The sequence below is a fragment of the Archocentrus centrarchus genome, assembly GCF_007364275.1.
Source record: "Archocentrus centrarchus isolate MPI-CPG fArcCen1 chromosome 18 unlocalized genomic scaffold, fArcCen1 scaffold_23_ctg1, whole genome shotgun sequence".
In the NCBI taxonomy this organism is placed as follows: Eukaryota; Metazoa; Chordata; class Actinopteri; order Cichliformes; family Cichlidae; genus Archocentrus; species Archocentrus centrarchus.
In genome coordinates this window covers 2369784-2387805 of record NW_022060145.1, presented here as the reverse complement: position 1 = coordinate 2387805, position 18022 = coordinate 2369784, and the positions used below count along the sequence as shown (strand labels likewise).

The 18022-nt window shown below is 42.5% G+C and overlaps 1 protein-coding gene across 3 annotated transcripts in view; it reads left to right on the top strand.

The window, feature by feature from the left end:
* kirrel1a (kirre like nephrin family adhesion molecule 1a) overlaps positions 1-17096 on the top strand; it is a 29547-nt gene extending 12451 nt beyond the window's left edge. Inside the window, exons 2-15 of one of the 3 annotated variants that reach the window (XM_030722666.1) lie at positions 2064-2213; positions 5884-6033; positions 6119-6276; positions 6373-6523; positions 6935-7040; positions 7279-7427; positions 7630-7757; positions 9440-9566; positions 9856-9956; positions 11652-11868; positions 12520-12627; positions 12900-13027; positions 13336-13413; positions 15814-17096. In XM_030722666.1, coding sequence (XP_030578526.1) covers positions 2064-2213; positions 5884-6033; positions 6119-6276; positions 6373-6523; positions 6935-7040; positions 7279-7427; positions 7630-7757; positions 9440-9566; positions 9856-9956; positions 11652-11868; positions 12520-12627; positions 12900-13027; positions 13336-13413; positions 15814-16476 — 2414 coding nt within the window. In that variant the 3' untranslated portion in view covers positions 16477-17096. Of the gene's footprint in view, positions 1-2063; positions 2214-5883; positions 6034-6118; positions 6277-6372; positions 6524-6934; positions 7041-7278; positions 7428-7629; positions 7758-9439; positions 9567-9855; positions 9957-11651; positions 11869-12519; positions 12628-12899; positions 13028-13299; positions 13414-15813 lie in introns of all 3 variants that reach the window. The other 2 variants (XM_030722665.1, XM_030722667.1) reach the window with 2 other exon arrangements.
* The last annotated feature ends 926 nt before the right edge of the window (positions 17097-18022 follow it).

Here is an 18022-nt window from a genome sequence, read left to right as displayed (position 1 = left end):
TCATGTGGCTTTGAACTGATGTGCTTGCTCACTAGTGAGCGATGAGTTTTCAGTGTTCTTAGTTAAAAGCTTTTAACCAAGAACATTTTAATGCCAGCTTCTCGTGGCCACTCATTTTTGCTATGTCATCTTCTTTATCTTAATTTATTGATCTAGTTCTTTCGGGTATTCCTCAGAGAGCAAATTAAGGACTAGAATATATGGTTTTTGGGGGTAACACACTGAATTATTTTCGGTATGCATGCTGCAAAGCTCCATCTGCATCCGATTCCCTTTTCACCGTGTATCCTCGCACACCTCCTTTATCTTCAGAATATTAATGCGCTGCACTGTCAGGAGCCATTGTTGTGATTGGTACGGAAATCTTTTTGCATGACTGGGTTCTTTTGTATTATCAGGCATATTGTACTTCTGCAGATCACACCAAATATGACATGATAGGGAGAGAGTGCATGTCTGTGTTTATGAGAGGGATGGGGAATGCGAGAGATGGGCACTGAGGGTCATGATGGGGAGGCAGGAGGTGGGGTGCGGAGGCATATGGCAGTTGTTAAAAAAAGTGAGAGAGATGGGAACCTTTGGAAAAGCGCTGGAGGGCTCAAAGAGAGAAGTGTGAGGGAATGAGAGAGAAAGAGAGTGTAAGGAAAACAGAAGGGTAAAACAAGTGAGAAAAAAGTGGAGTGGACAAGTGAGAAGGAGAGATGGAAATGGTAGGAGGTGAAGAAAAAGGAGTGAGGGGAAAAGTAAGCGAAGAGAGAGAAGGGTGAATGTGGGGATGAGAAAGAGGGAGAGAGAAAGTGCTAGAGGGCTGATATTTAATGTGATAAATGAGTTGTGACAGTCCGCCTCAAACCCCCTTCCAACCAGCAAAGGAGGAGGAACACAGAAATAGAAAGCATTGTGGGTAAAAGGATATATACGGCGTCATGTATGCATATAGAAAGAGAGAGGTATGTACATATTGTAGGAAAGGAGCAGTGGAGGAAAATCAGCACAGGCAAAAGGACAGTTATAGACAGAATTATAGATGTACAAAGTGAAGGAGGCGAGTGGGGATGCATACATATAGACCAAAAACAGGGAGTGAAACAAAGCAATTTGGGTAAAGGACATACAACATTACAAGAAGACAGAGAACAGAAGAAGCGAGGCAATGGCAGAGGAAAAGGAGGGGGGAATGTGGGGGTTGGGGGTGTGTACAATGCAGCAGTGGGTTAATGATCTACAGTATGAGATTCTTCGAAATAACAAAGTGGGAGAGAGGAAAAAATGGAAGCGATAGACAGAATGGAAAGACTGAAGATTTGAAGTAAATCTTGCAGCGATTGCCTCTTGTGTATCGTATGTGCACCATGTCTTCAAGGGAAGCCTAATTACAACTTGCCATCATACTGCATGAAGCAGTGGCAGAAGGGTTTTATTTTCATGTGTTTCCCTCATATTTTGGGGTCGGTGGGCCATTGCAGCACTGTGGTAGTGGGCTACAGACTGGAGTGAGAGAGTGTAGTAGACAATGACAGCCACTGTAGTTTTGGTTGGGGAGTGGAAGCCTGGGAGATGACTCATAGGCAGGAATGAAGAAGGGAGAAACAGAGGGAAATGAGAGGGAGGACCGGAGAGTTTTGAAGAAATAAAAGTCAGGAGTGAGAAGAAAAGGGGGCGTGAGACACCCTATGGCTGAAGTTGTCTGTTTGATCGCCTCTCCTGAGTGAGCGTCGACTGCCTCTTCCACTTCATTCTTTCTCTTTCTTCTTCTCTAATTCTGCTCTGATTTGCTCTTTTCTGACGCCCCTGTCTTACCATGCTGTTCTTTGCTCCTCTGCACCCTCAGTTAATGGCCACAAGCCACTGTGTGATCAAATGTGGTAATTATGGCTTTCCATTGCTGCAGGGAGAATAAAGTTTTAATCAATTAACCATAAAAAGTATAGACCGATACACTAACATGCTCTATCTGTTTTTGTAAGTGATTTTACAGTAGCCTCTCTTCACAGTGAACACATAAAAATATCTTATAATTCCATAACTTATCCCTCTCCTCCCCCCCCTTTTTCAACCACCAGTGTGGACAGCGAGATTCTCTCAGGAGCCGGCAGACCAGTCGGTGGTGCGGGGCCAGAGGGTGATCCTGTCCTGTGTTGTATTCAACTACTCTGGCATTGTTCAGTGGACCAAAGATGGCTTGGCTCTGGGCATTGGAGAGGACCTCCGAGGTGAGACATCATACGGCCTCCTGAGGCCGTTCTTTCACTCAGTTGAGCATGTGACTAGGATTGTTTTATTATTAAAGCTGATTCTGATATCTTTGGATTGAAGCAGCTCCCGGGCAACATTTCATGCTGCGTCTTGAAAACTAGAGAAGTAGAAATTTTGTGAGTGTCTTCTCTTTTTTCTTGTCCTCCTTACACGAGGTATTTGTCCATTTATTCAGAGCGTTGCGGGAACATGGATTATATTTACAGTGCACAAAGTCAAAGCTGTACTATATGCCAAGTTAAAAGTGGAACTCTAGAATCCGTCAAGGTGCCAGATATGTGTAGTTTTTTGTTGGTTTTTTGCCAGCTGAAATTAGAAATGCACAAACCATGCAAGTCATGTCAGATAGTACGAGCTTTAGGAAAAGTATGGAATACCTTGATAGCATGTTGGAAGACTATGGAATAGTGTAGCAAATCACACTTAAAGGTTGGAAGCCATGTTACAGGTTCTATAAAGCCATATGAGAGCTCAGCTGTGCTTTGGGCTAAATATGATCATCAGCAATAAAGTTATTGTCAATAATAACCACAAAAATCTGTGACAATCTGTGACAGCCTCACAAAATAAAATAGCAAGACAGAGTTGACACAGCAAGACTCCATAGCCTTGATGATAGAGGTTTTAATTTGACTGGTTAACACTGAAGGCAGCAATTGATAATTGTTTTTGTGATTAATTAATATGTGGAGTATTTTCTTGATAGGGTAATGAATTGCTTTGTCTAAAAAAAAAATGGCCAGTAATTATTTCCATAACCATATGTCACATATTTAAATGTGGGGTGTTATTTGACCAGCAGTCATTCATTCAGTTTGATGTTGTGTATGTTAAAGAAAAGCAGTTGAATGTTTACCTCATTTATCCTGTGGTATGAGAAAAACATTGTTTCTTCTGTTTGTCTTGTGGACTTTCAGAGTTTTGCTTATAAAGCAGAACACATATTGCCAAATTGTGAATGATACACTCTTGCTCACTGTTACTACCGCATTGTGTAATTGTGACTGTGGTATCTACTGTATGCTGACTAAATGTTTTTGCTGCTGAAAGATAACACAGGCTACTGTCATGTTAGAAAAAGACACATGAACTACCAGAGCAGATATCTCACCATTTTCTGTTTATTAGAGTAAAAACGTTACTTTTTGAGAAAGTTTGTAGTGAGGGCTGGATCAGGTGACCCTCAGCCATCCCTTAGTTATGCTGCTATAGGCTCGGGCTGCTGCAGGACTTCGCGTGATGCACTGTGATACTCTTGATGCACTTCTCCGTTCACCTTTTTTCACTCCCCATATGTCTGTGTATCACTGCCGCATGCCATTATTTTTTTGTCTTTTCTCTCCATTAGTCTGTTTTCTCCTGTCTCCCTATGCTCTCTTTTTTCTTTTCTCTTCCCCCTCACCCCCTCTGCCCCTCCCTGAGTCTGGTTCTGCCCTAGGCTTCTTCCTGTTAAAAGGGAGTTTTCCTTCCCATGGTTGCAAAGCGCTTGCTCATAGGGGGTCATTTCGTTGTTGGGGTTTTCTCCAGAATACTGTAAGTTGTTTAGCATACAGTATAAAGGCTGCGAGGCAACTTTTGTTGTGATTTGGCATGATATAAATAAACCTGAATTGAACTGAAATCAAATTGTTGTGGCACACTGTGTACATATTTCAGTTTATAATATTTTTAGCCATCTCCTCCACTTATTTTCAAGTTTTTGATGGGAATTTCTAAACTCCCTTGGGCACATTTTGCAGACACCCTTCATTTTGACTGAGGAACATCACATCACCACCTCTGTAATATTAGCAGTGGGTGCCACTGATAAGCTGCTGTCTGATTTTTGTTGAAAGGCCGCTTCATTGAGATATATGTAGCCCTCATTCTGTTGTGAAGCTCTGATTTTTGTCTGACTTGGGCAAAACTTGGGGGCGAATGATGCATCTCATCACTTGGTTATAACATTTTCAGAATTGCACTGATTAGCCCAAAGGGGCTAATGCATGGGGTGTGCAATTACTGTTCTAAACAAGTGAGCACATTTTTAACTGATTGGTCCAGAGGCACACTGCATCATCGGTCACATGTTGTTGACTTGTATTTGTTGTTATTGTTTTCCTGCAGATGTTGGCTCTTTATGCTGTGTAGTTTCTCTTTTTCTGTTTGGGTTTAATTTCCCTAATTTCTCTCCCTGTTACTTTTGTTTCACCATTTACTCTCCTCTCCTCTCCTCTCCTCTCCTCTCCTCTCCTCTCCTCTCCTCTCCTCTCCTCTCCTCTCCTCTCCTCTCCTCTGCTGTCTGTCATCTTATTCCTTTGTGACCTTCCAACTAAGATCCCTTGTTCCTTTCTTTCTCCTTTGCTCTCCTTCTTTCAGCTGCCACTGTTGCACTGAGCCCTCTCATATTCTTCTTTTAACTTGTCGAGCTTGTCTCTCCTTAGCTTGACACGTTCTTATTTCATGCCCTCCTCTTTCTGTCAACCTTTCTGTAATTTTTTTCTTTCCTCCTGCCTGTCCTTGTCTGTCCTGTCTTCCTTTTTTTTCTTCCTCCTCTTTTAGTTTATTCATATTATTACTGTAATGATCCAATGCCTAAAGCTGAAAAAAAATTAAAGATGAATGAACACTGGCCACTTCGTCCACAAATACACAATGAGTGTGTGTTGTTTCTGTGTATGGAGCTCTGTCCCTTTGCCCCCACCACCACCACCACCAACCCCGCTTCTCTGTGCTTTTCATACGCTTTCTCGCCCTCGACATTTCACATGCAAATGCATGTATATACAAGGCGCACACATGCACAAGTGCATACAGAAAGAAGGGCGCACAAGGTTAGGCGAGCAGCAAAGCTCAGTTCAGAGGCTGCACATGCAAATGGCAGCAGAGAATTTCACATGTGAACTCCGTCTGGGCAGCAAACATGAATTCTGCACCATGGACTAGAGTCGATTTGAGTCCTCTAAAACGTTACTGTCATAATGCATTCATCTTTTCCCCCTGCTGGGTAAAGAGAGCATGGATGCCACCTAATGGTGAGAATGTATAGTTGTGACACAGCTGTGTTGTACGGTGGATGGGGGAAGGGAAGATTGGAAAGGCTGTGTCTCGTGTGTCTTTTTTTATGTGTGCATGCGCATCGTGAAACTAAGTGAATGCATGCTTGTTTTTTTTTTTTTGTAAAATCAGTCACATCATGTGGTCTTGTTTTTCCCTGCTGTCCTTTAAGCTGATGCTGAACAAGTCCAGTTTTTACCTCATATATGACACATACCTGATGATATAAATCAGCATGGATTTCAGCAGGCTGCATGGTGTTGCAGACCCCTTGGGTATGTTGGGACCCCGAGGCATGTGACCTGTGGCGTGCTAGATGTTGAAGGTTCAAATATAAAAGATTAAGATGAATACAATTCTTCAACATAAGCACACAAGACAATATTGATATGTGGGAATAGATTAGAGGCTGCAACTAAAATGTCAACATAAGAGAGGAAAGGCAGGTTAAAAATGTCTCTGTTGCTCTTTGTATTGTTTTCAGATGTGCTGCAACCCTAAACAGATATACAAAGCAAACAGTAATAAAAAAATGTTCTCTTTGTTTGTTATGACACTATATCCTTGGTTTATATATGTGTGTGTTCCCAGCCTGGCCCAGGTACCGTGTGCTGCGAGTCCAGGAGTTGGGCCAATACAACCTGGAAATTCTGTCAGCTGATCTGTCTGATGACTCCCTGTATGAGTGCCAGGCCCCAGATGCTGCCCTGAGGTCCAGGAGGGCCAAACTCACTGTCCTCAGTATGTTTCTGTGCATCCGTGTTTTTGTGCATGACTGTTGGATATAAATGTGTGATTCTAATCACGCTCTTTTTATACGCTGCAGTCCCCCCAGACGACCCAGTGATTGATGGGGGTCCGGAGGTATTGCTGAATGCGGGGGAGTCCTACAACCTGAGCTGCGTGTCTCGCGGGGCAAAGCCGCCCTCTATGATCGAGTGGCTCAAAGACGGCCTACCTGTGGAGGGGGCTGTCAGCACCACTGTAAGCCTAAAAAGACAAACCCACACGTGAACCCAGAAACGTTTCTACAGTTATAAAATTTTTGTGTGTACAATCTCTCTGTCCTCCAATCATCAGGAAGTTCTTCCAGACAGGAAGAGAGTGACCACACGTAGCTACCTGCCTATTCAGCCGATTGACACAGATACTGGAAGGAACTACAGCTGTGTGGCCACCAATCTGGCTGTTCCTACAGGCAAAAGCACAACTGTCACTCTCAACGTGCACCGTAAGCAGTGATTTTCTTAATCTAGACCTCTAGGCAGCAAATAAAAAAAAAAAAAACCCCAAAAACAAAAACACATTTAGAAATATTGTTTCTTTTTGATATCATTCTACACCTGAATCAGGTTTCCTGAATGAAATGTAAGTATATAGTCAAAGCAAATATTTATTACAGAGCCAAACACAAATATAATGACCACTTCCCCTGATACTTTTATTATTATTCTTTATGACTAAAAGGAGCAAGCATCATAATTTTGAATGTACACCATCTGCCACCAGATAAAAGCTTTTACAGCTGCTATTAAGTAATGCATGGCAGCCATTTTGCATCAGCGTGTCCTCCAGATCGCCGCGTGCATTAGATGTGCTAAGGCTGCTCTTACATGAGTCTCTCTCGCTCTCTCTCCTCTAGATCCACCAATAGTGACCTTGTCCATTGAGCCTCGCTCTGTCCTAGAAGGGGACAGAGTCACCTTCACCTGCCAGGCTCACGCCAACCCTCCTATTATGGGCTACAGGTTCGCTTCATTCGCATTTTCACCATGCTTCTTAAATTAGCTGTTACAAGCCAAAGTGAAGGACAGATTTTGTTTTAGTTTCAAATAGTTACATTTAAAATTTAAGCAGGTATTTTCTCTTAAATCTATATTATGTACTCAGGTGAAAAAGTTTTGATTTTTGGGTTTCCATTCATCCCATTCATGTCACATATGTTATTCCACTTTAGTACATATAAAGCACTGTTTTAAATCCTAGGTGGGCTAAGGGCGGCGTGGTGCTGCAGGGTGCCAGGGAGAGCGTGTTCACCACTAAGGCCGACCACTCCTTCTTCACTGAGCCTGTCTCATGTCTTGTTTTCAATGCTGTGGGAAAAACCAACGTCAGCATCTTGGTGGACGTTCACTGTGAGTCACACTGTACTCATCGCTCTGTGTTCAATCAGTTGCGGCCCACTTGACTCACTATAGTACAGAGTCAGAGGGATAAAACACACCATTGTTGTGTTTCTTTTTCTCAGAGTAGCTTTTCCCCTTTTAGTCCTACTGCATTATTACTCAAATGCAACAAAGAACATTTCTCTCTCTCTTTCTCAATCTCTGTCTCCAGTTGGTCCAATCCTGTTGGTGGAGCCACAGCCAAAAACAGTAGATGTCGACTCTGATGTGACCCTCAACTGCAAATGGGCTGGAAACCCTCCGCTCACTCTCACCTGGTTCAAAAAGGGTTCAAACATGGTAAGAATCTAAGCTCCCACGCTTTGCACATTTTCCTCTGTTCTTGTACTCGCGCTATTTTTACGGGTCACACTTTCTTCCCCTGTGAACATAAGCAGCCTGTCATTGAAGAGCATTAGCTTATCTTTTCACCTATTTTCTTGTTATTGCTGTCATGATCTTTTTCTTTCATTTCAATTTTTTCTTTTCTCTTTTATTTATCACTAAGTTTGAGCTAAATTTGATTTATTGTTTATGGTTATATTTTTTCCCATTTAGTAATTTAAATGTTGCAGCAGGATTACGTAGAGATGACATAGCCTGCTCACTGTATTTACAAATTTATAGAGATTGGTGTAAATGTCTAAGAAGCAAATATTATTATTATTTATATTCTGTTTTCCTATGGAAAGAATTAGGGTTGGAGTTATGGCCATCACCGAAGACAGCTTAGAGCAGGGGTGGGCAACTCCAGGCCTCGAGGGCCGGTGTCCTGCAGGTTTTAGATGTGTCCCTGATCCAACACACCTGAATCAAATGGCTGAATTACCTCCTCAGTATGCAGTCAAGTTCTCCAGAGTCCTGCTAATGACTTCTATATTTGACTCAGGTGTGTTGGATCAGGGACACATCTAAAACCTGCAGGACACCGGCCCTCGAGGCCTGGAGTTGCCCACCCCTGTCTTAAAGGTTTAAAGCGGGGCTCTATGAGGATTGAATTGCTTTCAGAGCCAGCCTCAAATTGTTATTTGGGGAACTTCAGTTTGTGGTTGACTTAATTTTTCAGGCTCAGAGGTTACAGCTTTGTGTTGTTAGCAAAACAAGGGTGGCTGTGGTTCAGGAGGTAGAGCAGATCATCTACTAATTGGGAGATCAGTGGTTTGATCTCTGGCTGCTCCAATCTGCATGTTGAAGTATCCTTGGGCAAGATACTGAACCCCAAGCTGCTCAATCATCAGAGTGTGAATGCTGGGTAGAAAGCAGGGATCGAACCACCAACCTCCTGATTAGTAGGTGACCTGCTCTACCTCCTGAGCTACAGCCACCCCTTGTCTGACTGGGTGAATGAGACATGCTGTATAAAGCACTTTGAGTGCTAATGATAAATAGAAAAGTGCTATATAAGAAAAAAGTCGATTTACCATAAATGTCACCACTGGCCATTTGGTTAGCTGCAATCGTCTGTTTAGGTTAGCTGCACTGATGTCATTAATTCATTAAACTACAGTTTATAGTTGGGGGTGGGGGTGGGGGGACCAGAACTAAATATAACAGCGTAAAAGAAATGCTCTTTATTGCATGGCGTTGTTTGGAAACTATGGACTGCCTTGGCCAGAACCCATATTTGTATAATCAAACTCTTGCTGGATGCTTACATATTTAGCCATAATTTTCACACAGCTAATCAGCTAATTTTCTCATGGTTGTGGTTGCTAAGCATCTACAAAACCTCTGTGATAGGTTAAAACTGGATGTGCAGGTTTGCATTGTTAGCAATTTAGAGTCAGAGTGGAAGAACACGTATACTTAAATATTATCTGCAATGGGATCTTTTAAGTTAATGTTATACACGTGGAACTCCTGTAGTACATCAGGCTTTTTTTCTCCTTATATACTCTACATGTGGACCTTTATTCTGTTTATCCTCTCCTGCTGTTTTGCAGATTTGCCTTGTTTATATTTCTTTTTTCACTCCCCCACAGGTTCTGAGTAACAGCAACCAGCTGTATCTGAAGTCAGTGAGCCAGGCGGATGCTGGCCAGTATGTATGTAAGGCCATCGTCCCACGGATTGGAGTAGGAGAGACTGAGGTCACGCTCACAGTTAACGGTCAGCAAGCATCAACACAGTTTAATGTGTCACTGCTTGTAAACGAAAATGTTGTACTTTGAAAAAGGTCAGCTTCTCTGTAATTGAAAAAAATACTGTATTTCTAAAGTGCTGGGCACTTGTTTTTGAAAATCCTACACTTCCTCTTGAACAGGTCTGTAAGGTCAACAGCTCAAAAAAAGAAAAAGAGAGAAAAGCCATCAGCCTCTATTTGATTTTTACAGTTTTTAGTAGTTTGTAGTTTCTTTTACATCTTTGTTAAATGCATTCACATGTTCTCTCCCTGCAGGTCCACCCATCATCTCCAGTGAGCCAGTCCAGTATGCCGTGAGAGGGGAGAGAGGAGAAGTGAAATGCTACATAGCGAGTACACCTCCTCCAGATAAGATAGTAAGTGAAAGGATAAGAAAATATGATACAATTGTGGCACAAAGCCTTTAAGGGAATTTTTCCACATTTTAGTCCAGACCAAGAAAAATGCCAAACCAGGAAAAGCGTTGGTCACAAAGACAACAAGGTTGTACCTTTTAGTTTGACAGCAGTTTTCATTTTATGGTTACTGTACCTTCCTTTTTGTAAATAGCTCTTCTCCTGCATGGCAAATGCTTTTAGGCACTGACACTGTCCCCTTTTCTGTTTGAGTGGTGACTCACCCTTAAACTCTCCCAGAATGTTCCTCCATCCCATCACATAAACAAACCAACACTAAGCCGGCCCGCTTTTAGCTCTGCGTCAGAAATCACCCTGGATGCTTTCCCTGCTCGGTTGTATCAGAGAAATGCAGCAGTAGTAGCTCCTCGGCTCCCCTGCCTCTGTGACTGATCCATCCTGACTTGCATTGCACGCCTCTAATGCAAGTGGCGATGGTTTGGGCGAAAAAAGATTTATAAAATATAAAGGACTGGAGAAGAACAGTTGTCCCAGTAAACGCCACAGCCAAGAGAATCTCCTTCTCTACAATAAGTGGGCATATTATGGGAACATGTGGGCTTATGCATAATTAACTCACCTTAGCACAGCTGCTTTTAGTGCTTTAAGGTTGGAGAGCGTGCAAGAGTCTAACCAGCTCATTCATCTATTACTGTCATGCCTTTCTACAATGGTGTGTGACACATTATGGCCAGTCAGGTTTTTTTAATTAAATATCTTAACGGCCACGGTCACACTGTTGGGTTGAGAAAAGTAAGACCGGTAATCATGCTTCTGAATTGTCAATAATAAATAACATTCTGCCTTAGAGTTCTTCATTTCAATAATTTATATATTTTTTTGTATTTATATTTAAAATAAAATGTGGGAATAGCAGTGATCATTAAACTTACAATTACTTCACAAATTTATTATTATTTTTTTAAGTAAAGATCTTCCTTCCAATTCGCTGCTATTTCTGCATGTATTAGCCATACAGCTTTGGTTTTGCAGTGAACATTATCATTTCATGTAAGTAAATTCTGTTTCAGGTGCTCTTTAATGTGTTTGGATACGGCACATTAATGTGTGTTTGTGCACAAGCACGTAACTGGAAGCATTTGACTTGACTGATTTGATAGTTGGGATGGTAATCATAGAGTAAGTCGATGGTATCACAGTACGACAATCCTGCTATAATGGATACATTGCAAGATTAGGGTACGTCAAAGTATTTAAGTACCTACAGAACAAAAGTACATCTAAAAAGCAGGAATTATGTATGTATTGCATGCATTGTGGTGTAAGTGTGTGACTGTATTATCATTATTTTTCAATTGTAATAATGTTTCTGTTTAATTAATGCAGTTTCTAATGAGCTTTTTCAAGTTCTTCTTCACTTGTTTCTACTTTATCCTCAGTTATTTCATAATCAGCACTTTGTTAAGGAGTAATGAAGTAGTGACTCTGTTAAAAAGCCCTGTATGCTTGCATAACAATCATGATGTTGGTGCATGAGACACAGTGCGATATTTTATTTCTATATTGTCCCACGCCTAATATATACTTAATCTGTTAAATGTATCTTACGCAACCTTCCTCACTATAATAAATCTACTCCAGAAAGCTCTTGATTGAATCTGATTTGGCCTAATGGGGTTTGTGTGTGTGCTGCAGGTGTGGGCATGGAAGGAGAACGTGTGGGAGAAGGAGAAGGGGACGCTGCTGGAGAGGTACACGGTGGAGCAGAGCAAACCGTCAGCCGAGGGCGGTGGCGTCCTCTCCACCCTCACCATCAACAATGTGATGGAGTCCGACTTCCTGTCCACTTACAACTGCACGGCCTGGAACTCTTTTGGCCCGGGCACCATGATCATCACACTGGAGGAGAAAGGTGTGTTACAAAAATGTTCATACAACATTTTTCTATGAATTTGGCACAGAAGGTTACTCTGTAGTTTCATTAGAAAAATAGTAAAAGAGAAAATGATTAGAGTTTGTGGCTAAATATGCATGTGGCTGGTCTGTGAAGACCTGACTGAATAACAATTACATCACAGTTATTGTAAGTAAAAAAACTAAATGAAGAGTTCAGATGCAAAAGCAGCTAAACGCCACCTCCTTCAAAAGTGAAATAATTATATTTATGTGATCCTTTCCACACACGCCAAACAAATCATGTCACGTCATAACCCGCTAAATACTGTCTCTGCTTAGCCTGAATTATCCGTGTGTTATCAAAAGCCTCTAAATGCTTCCCATTGCCCGCAACAGCCTCTACATCCCTAGAACCAATGAGAACAAAAGATCGAATCACGTGACTTGATGTGTTTTCTGCACTGCGCTGCACTGAATCTATGTAGAAATCTTTCTATGATAGTCTAATATCTGGATTTGCTAATGATGCCCACTCCTTTTATAATAAATTTGAAATCTCTCATGTGATGTAGGTTCATAAAATATTTCTTTCGTTAAAATCTGGACTGCGCTGCTATGGGCAGCCGTCTCCAACTCACTGTTTTTCTCTCTCACCCTCTCATTACAGAGGAGGTTCCAGTGGGGATAATAGCTGGCGGGACCGTGGGCTCTACCATCCTCTTGTTCATATTCCTGCTGGTCTTAGTTCTTATTTTCTACCGGCAACGCAAAGGCAGTGAGTCATACTCTCCATATGCTTTCACATACAGTATAAAGAAAATCTGTAAATCCATTTTTTTCCATGCCTTTTATGGAGCGTCACAGATTAAATGCTTCATTTTATGCCAAACAACGGGCAGAAAACCAGAGAAAATTAAACACCTACGACTTCCTCTCCACCATATTGATGTAGCTCCCCTCTGAACTTGCACCCCTCAGCTCTTGAAAACACACTGACTGACAAGTGTGTGTCCAGCTGCATTCAGCCTCGCCATGTTTTGCTTCCAGGTCGGCGCGGGGTCACGCTGGGTAAGCCTGACATCAAGGTAGAAACGATAAACAAGGAGACCCACAGCTTAGAGGAGGACTCTGGCAGCGTGTCCACAGCTTCGCGCATGGTCAAGGCCATGTACTCGGTGAGAAGCAGCAGGGTGTGTGTGTGTGTTTGGGTTGGACACTGTTTACACAGCCTGTAGTTGTAGAAAAAAAACCTCAGATTAACTCGGTAACCTCTCCCTACACCACTCTGCGCCTTTTGACTAAAAACAAACACCATGATTTTTCCCTTTTAATCATTCCTTTTAAAACTTTTAATCCCATTTTCTCTTCTTCTGTCATACTCTGTTGCCTCCTTCCCTTTTTCTGTCTCCTCCTTTTTTTTTTTTTGTTTTGTTGTTTGACGGTTTAGTTTCTCCCCTCTGTGTCCTTCTCTCCTTCAAATCAGCCCTTTAAAGATGACATAGAGCTCAAGTCTGACCTCCGCAGTGACACCCTGGACACCCGCCAGGAGTATGACCTTAAGGTGAGATCACACAGATGTCAGAGATATTTACGTACATCAGTTCAGGAATGAATGGTCTTCAAAATGGAGAAAAAAAAATTGTGATTTTAAGTCTGTTTTCCTTTGAGCTAATCGTCTCTTCAGCAGAGATATGTTCTGCCTCATTTGCTGGTGGTATGTTGGGAATAGTGTAAGTGCTGCACTCAGTATCTGTGAGAATATTAGAGCAGGATATTTAAGATTAAAAATTTTCAATGCAGCTGCCCTTAATTGCTGGAGCTCTTTTGGTCTTCTTTGCCTTTCCCTCTCAGTCCAACTGTGATGCAGCTTTCTTTTTTGATTACATAGCGAGCTGACTGCAGAGTCATTACAAGACAAAACAGAAAAAAGAAAAAAAAACCTCCATAAATTGGAAAGAAATGTTAAAAAGAACAAACCAAGTTCAAGCACACTCTGCCTATTTAGCTGGCATGAATCATTTATACATTTTGACACCATGTGGTTGGGCTAAGGTGATGAATGAATTTTCACGCATACAGCTGCCAAAATGTTCTTCTGAACCCCACACCCCACACCCCCACCCTCCACCCACCCATGAATATTTTGTGAGGGCAAACAAACCACCCCTCTAGCTGGAGTGCTGCCTTGGATCACTTTGAAGAAACAGAGACATGAATCCACCCCAGGAGGTGGTTAGATCACCCCGACAACTGCCTCAGCCAGACTGCTTTTTTTTTTTTTTTTTCTTTTTTTAATTTTTGTTCTTTCCGCTGCCTGAAGCAGCAAAGCAGTGAAACAAAGCTGGGTGGGAGAGAAGTCTGAAAGACAATGAGATGGCAGAATCATGTCAGAAAGAGCTGAAGAGCAAAGCGGGGTGCAGTGAGCAAGGAGAGCATCCTTTTATTTTTTAACGCAGGCGTCCTGGGGTCAACTCTGCATGTTGTCCTGCTGCTCGTGAATGCTTAAATTCAGCAAGAATCTGAATTTCTGGTTCTTCTTGTTAGCTTTACTAATGTGCTCTCACGGGATACAACATACACAAGAATACACTTTACTTGCCAAGTAAAATTCCAAATTCTGTATATAAATCCCCAAATTACTCGATTTTTCTGTAAACTTCTAACAGCAGTAAAAAAAAACAAACAACATATTCAGATGGTGGAGAAGTGACTCCTTAAACAGCACAAAAACTGAAAAAAGTATGTAATAGCAGTAAAACTACCAAGCAAATGAAACTCAAAATACAGGCACATGGAGGTGAGAAAGAGAGTCTGTAATAATAAATGTTCAAAAAATGTATAATTCAGTTCAATTCAGTTTCATTTATATAGCACCAAACCCCTGCAAACAGTCATCTCAAGGTGCTTTCTACTGTAAAGTAAAGACCCTACAATAATTACAGAGAAAACCCAACAGACAAAACAACCCCCCTATGAGCAAACACCTGGCAACAGTGGGAAGGAAAAACTCCCTTTTAACAGGAAGAGACCTCCAGCAGTACCAGGCTCAGGGAGGGAGGGAGGGGGGGGGGGGGGGGGGGGTCCATCTGCCACGACCGGCTGGGAGTGAGGGGAGAGAGAGGACAAAACGACCTATGTAATAAATGAACATTTACGCGATTCTTCTTCTTCTTCTTATGTTGATTTGTTTATTCAAGTTTTATAACTATGGTATCAAGAAGGTAAGATTTCAGATATACGGAAAGTTTAAAAAAACGGCACCAAAGTTCAAATTTGATATTATGAAATAGATTTGAAGTCCTGTAGCACCAGTTAAAACTTTATTTTACATGTTTTTTGGCATACATAAATTAAAAAATACTTTTGTATAAATACTTTAGTACAGTTTTATCAGGGTTATAGTATCTTACATCTACTCAGTGTACTCTTCCATGCTATCCTGTTGCTATTTTTAACTGCTGTGTAACCACTGGCTTTATGTACATGTTTGTTCTAACAAGAAGTAGGTAACATTTCCCACCCTTGCATTAAAGTTATTACATATACAAAAAAATGGCTTTTTAAAGTTGATTAGAAGTGACATCATTTCAGGGTACTCTAGGCTGTGGGGTTTGATAGGTCAGTCCTGCAGACAAAACCTGCGATGTGCATTGTAATTTTTTGAAGACTCCCAGGAAATCAATTTGCATACGTTTGTGTGAAGGACTCAAGCAGCTGAGTCACAAATAAGAAGCAAACTGCCCGCACAACACAATTTTAATGAATCTGCACCTTGACACTGATCAGCTCTTCTGCAACAACAAACAAATCTCTGTGGGCTCAGGAAGGAATATTATTTCCTGCACAGACCTTTGACCTTTACACTCGTGTACAAAATTCCTTTGTTTATTAACTCTTCTCTTTTTACTCATTCTGTCTTTTGTTTCTTGCTGCCTTTCTCTGCCTCTCTTTCTCTCTTCAGGACCCCACAAATGGTTATTACAATGTGCGAGCCTCCACCCATGACGAAGTGCGTCCTGCCTCCCATTCCACCATGCACTACTCAGACTACCGCTCCCCCACAGGAACACCAGGGGGAGCTGCATCTATTAGCAGCAGCACTGGTGGCTCAGGTGCCACAGCCAGCGGAGGAGCCCCGGGTCCCCCTGGCCCCCTCACTTCACCTGGACGCCCGCAAGCCTGCTACGACCCCCGACCGCCTTCCAGACTGTCCCACATCAGCTATGCCCAGTTCAACACCTTCACCCGTGGGGGCCAAAGCCAGCAGCCCCCAGCTAACCCTACCCCTGCAGCCAGTGACTTCCCTGGGGACTGTAGCCTCCTGGACTCCACTTCCCAACTGGCCTATGACAACTATGGATACCCCTCACACTACCAGACCTACCGAATGGGTTTTGCACCATCCAGCCTGGCTCCTCTTGAGGCTGGCCCATCCTATGAGATGTATGGGGTGGGATCTGGGGTGGGCAGTCCTGGGGTTGGGGTTGGCCCAGGAGGTCCACCTCCCTCGGGATCAGAGACTGGACTAGGGAAGTACGGCAGCTCCACTCGCTTCTCCTACACCTCACAACACTCTGACTACTCCCACAGCCGGCACACACAACGGATGCAGACTCACGTGTGAGACAGAGATGCATAACCACCTCACAGTCTTAGCTGCGCATGAGGAAGCATCTTATAAATAGAGTCACACCTAAAAACACTCGGTCACAAATTTACATGCGCACATTATCACACGCTAACATGAACCCTACTAAACACAAACACAACTACAGAACACAAAAAAAGAAAAACATCACACACACAGGCACAAAACCAGACAACCATGCCCATGAGACAGGGGGTAGGGGAAACTGAGAGAGCAAAAAGAGAGGGTGGATAGGAAGGAGCTTAATGAGACAGGGAAGGGAAATTCCACAGCTTCGAATTCCTTCACTCCCGATGTGTTTGTAAATCTGAGCTCTGAAAGAGCGGACAGCGCAAGTCACAATCAAGATGGGTAATGAGAGCAAGAACCCGAGAGAGGACAAGAGATCGCTGATTTTTGGCGCCCATAGCCTTTGCTGTGAACTGACGTAAAATGATGAGAGAACGTCTTAAAGCAAACTGAAAAATATGGTACAAACTGATCGGAAGAAACCTCAACCGGTGGAAGTCATTTCTGGCCGACATTTTTACTTTTTTTTTTTTTTTTTTTTGCTGGTTGACTTATTCAGTGATCATAGAGCACATACACATAGTAGCCCAGAATGCCCTTGTGTACAGTGGTACTTGCCATCATGCCTGTTAGGCAGGGCAGGGGAGGGTTGGGCTGGGGGTGGGCTCGGGAGGGTTGTTGTCATTTTGCACTGCATCTACAGTATTCATGCTTAGACGTCTTAGACATCTATATCTGTGTTATGTCTTCTTTTTATTTGCACACAAGACTAGAGCTTTGTATTCTATTTTTTAACATTACAGAATTATTTTTGTCAATGTAAAAACATGTAATGTGTATGTATGGACCAAAACTTTGAACAAGAGCGCACATAGCTCAGGCGTGTGTGCCTGAAGGAAATCCACTGAGACAGAGTGCCAACAGAAGAGCCTGAATTCAGGTCGTATTTCACATCAGAAGGGTGTATCAGTGTATAAAAGAAACCTAGTGCCAAGTGTTCATGTTGTTCTTCACCTTAGACCATGTATATGCAGTAGAAGCTCCTACTATTGGCGGCTGTTGCTTTACAAACCAGGCTTGGGGGCCTTGAGTCATTCCCAGGCAATTTTTGTAGGCTGGAGCATTTTTCTCTGAGCTCTTAACTACAAGCCTGGTGGAGACAGAGAGAGAACACAGATGTTGGGTTTAGAGTGGCCTTATAGGGGAACATGTCACACATTTCCATTTTGAATCATTCCTCATCATCTGTCTGCCAAAAATGGCCAGAGGAGAACATGTAAGGAGAGGTTTAATGAAGGCTTGTCCACAATATTGACATGTAGTAGTGTATGACTGTGAGCATGTGGGTGTGCGAGTGTGTGTGTGTGTGTGTGTGTGTGTGTGTGTGTGTGAGAGAGAGAGGGATCAAGGGGGAGTGCGTGGGCGTAGGCGCACACATCAATTTGTACAGTGTGTTTGTATAGATGTGTGAATGACTGTGTGTGTATGGGAAACATACTTTAAACACGCAGCG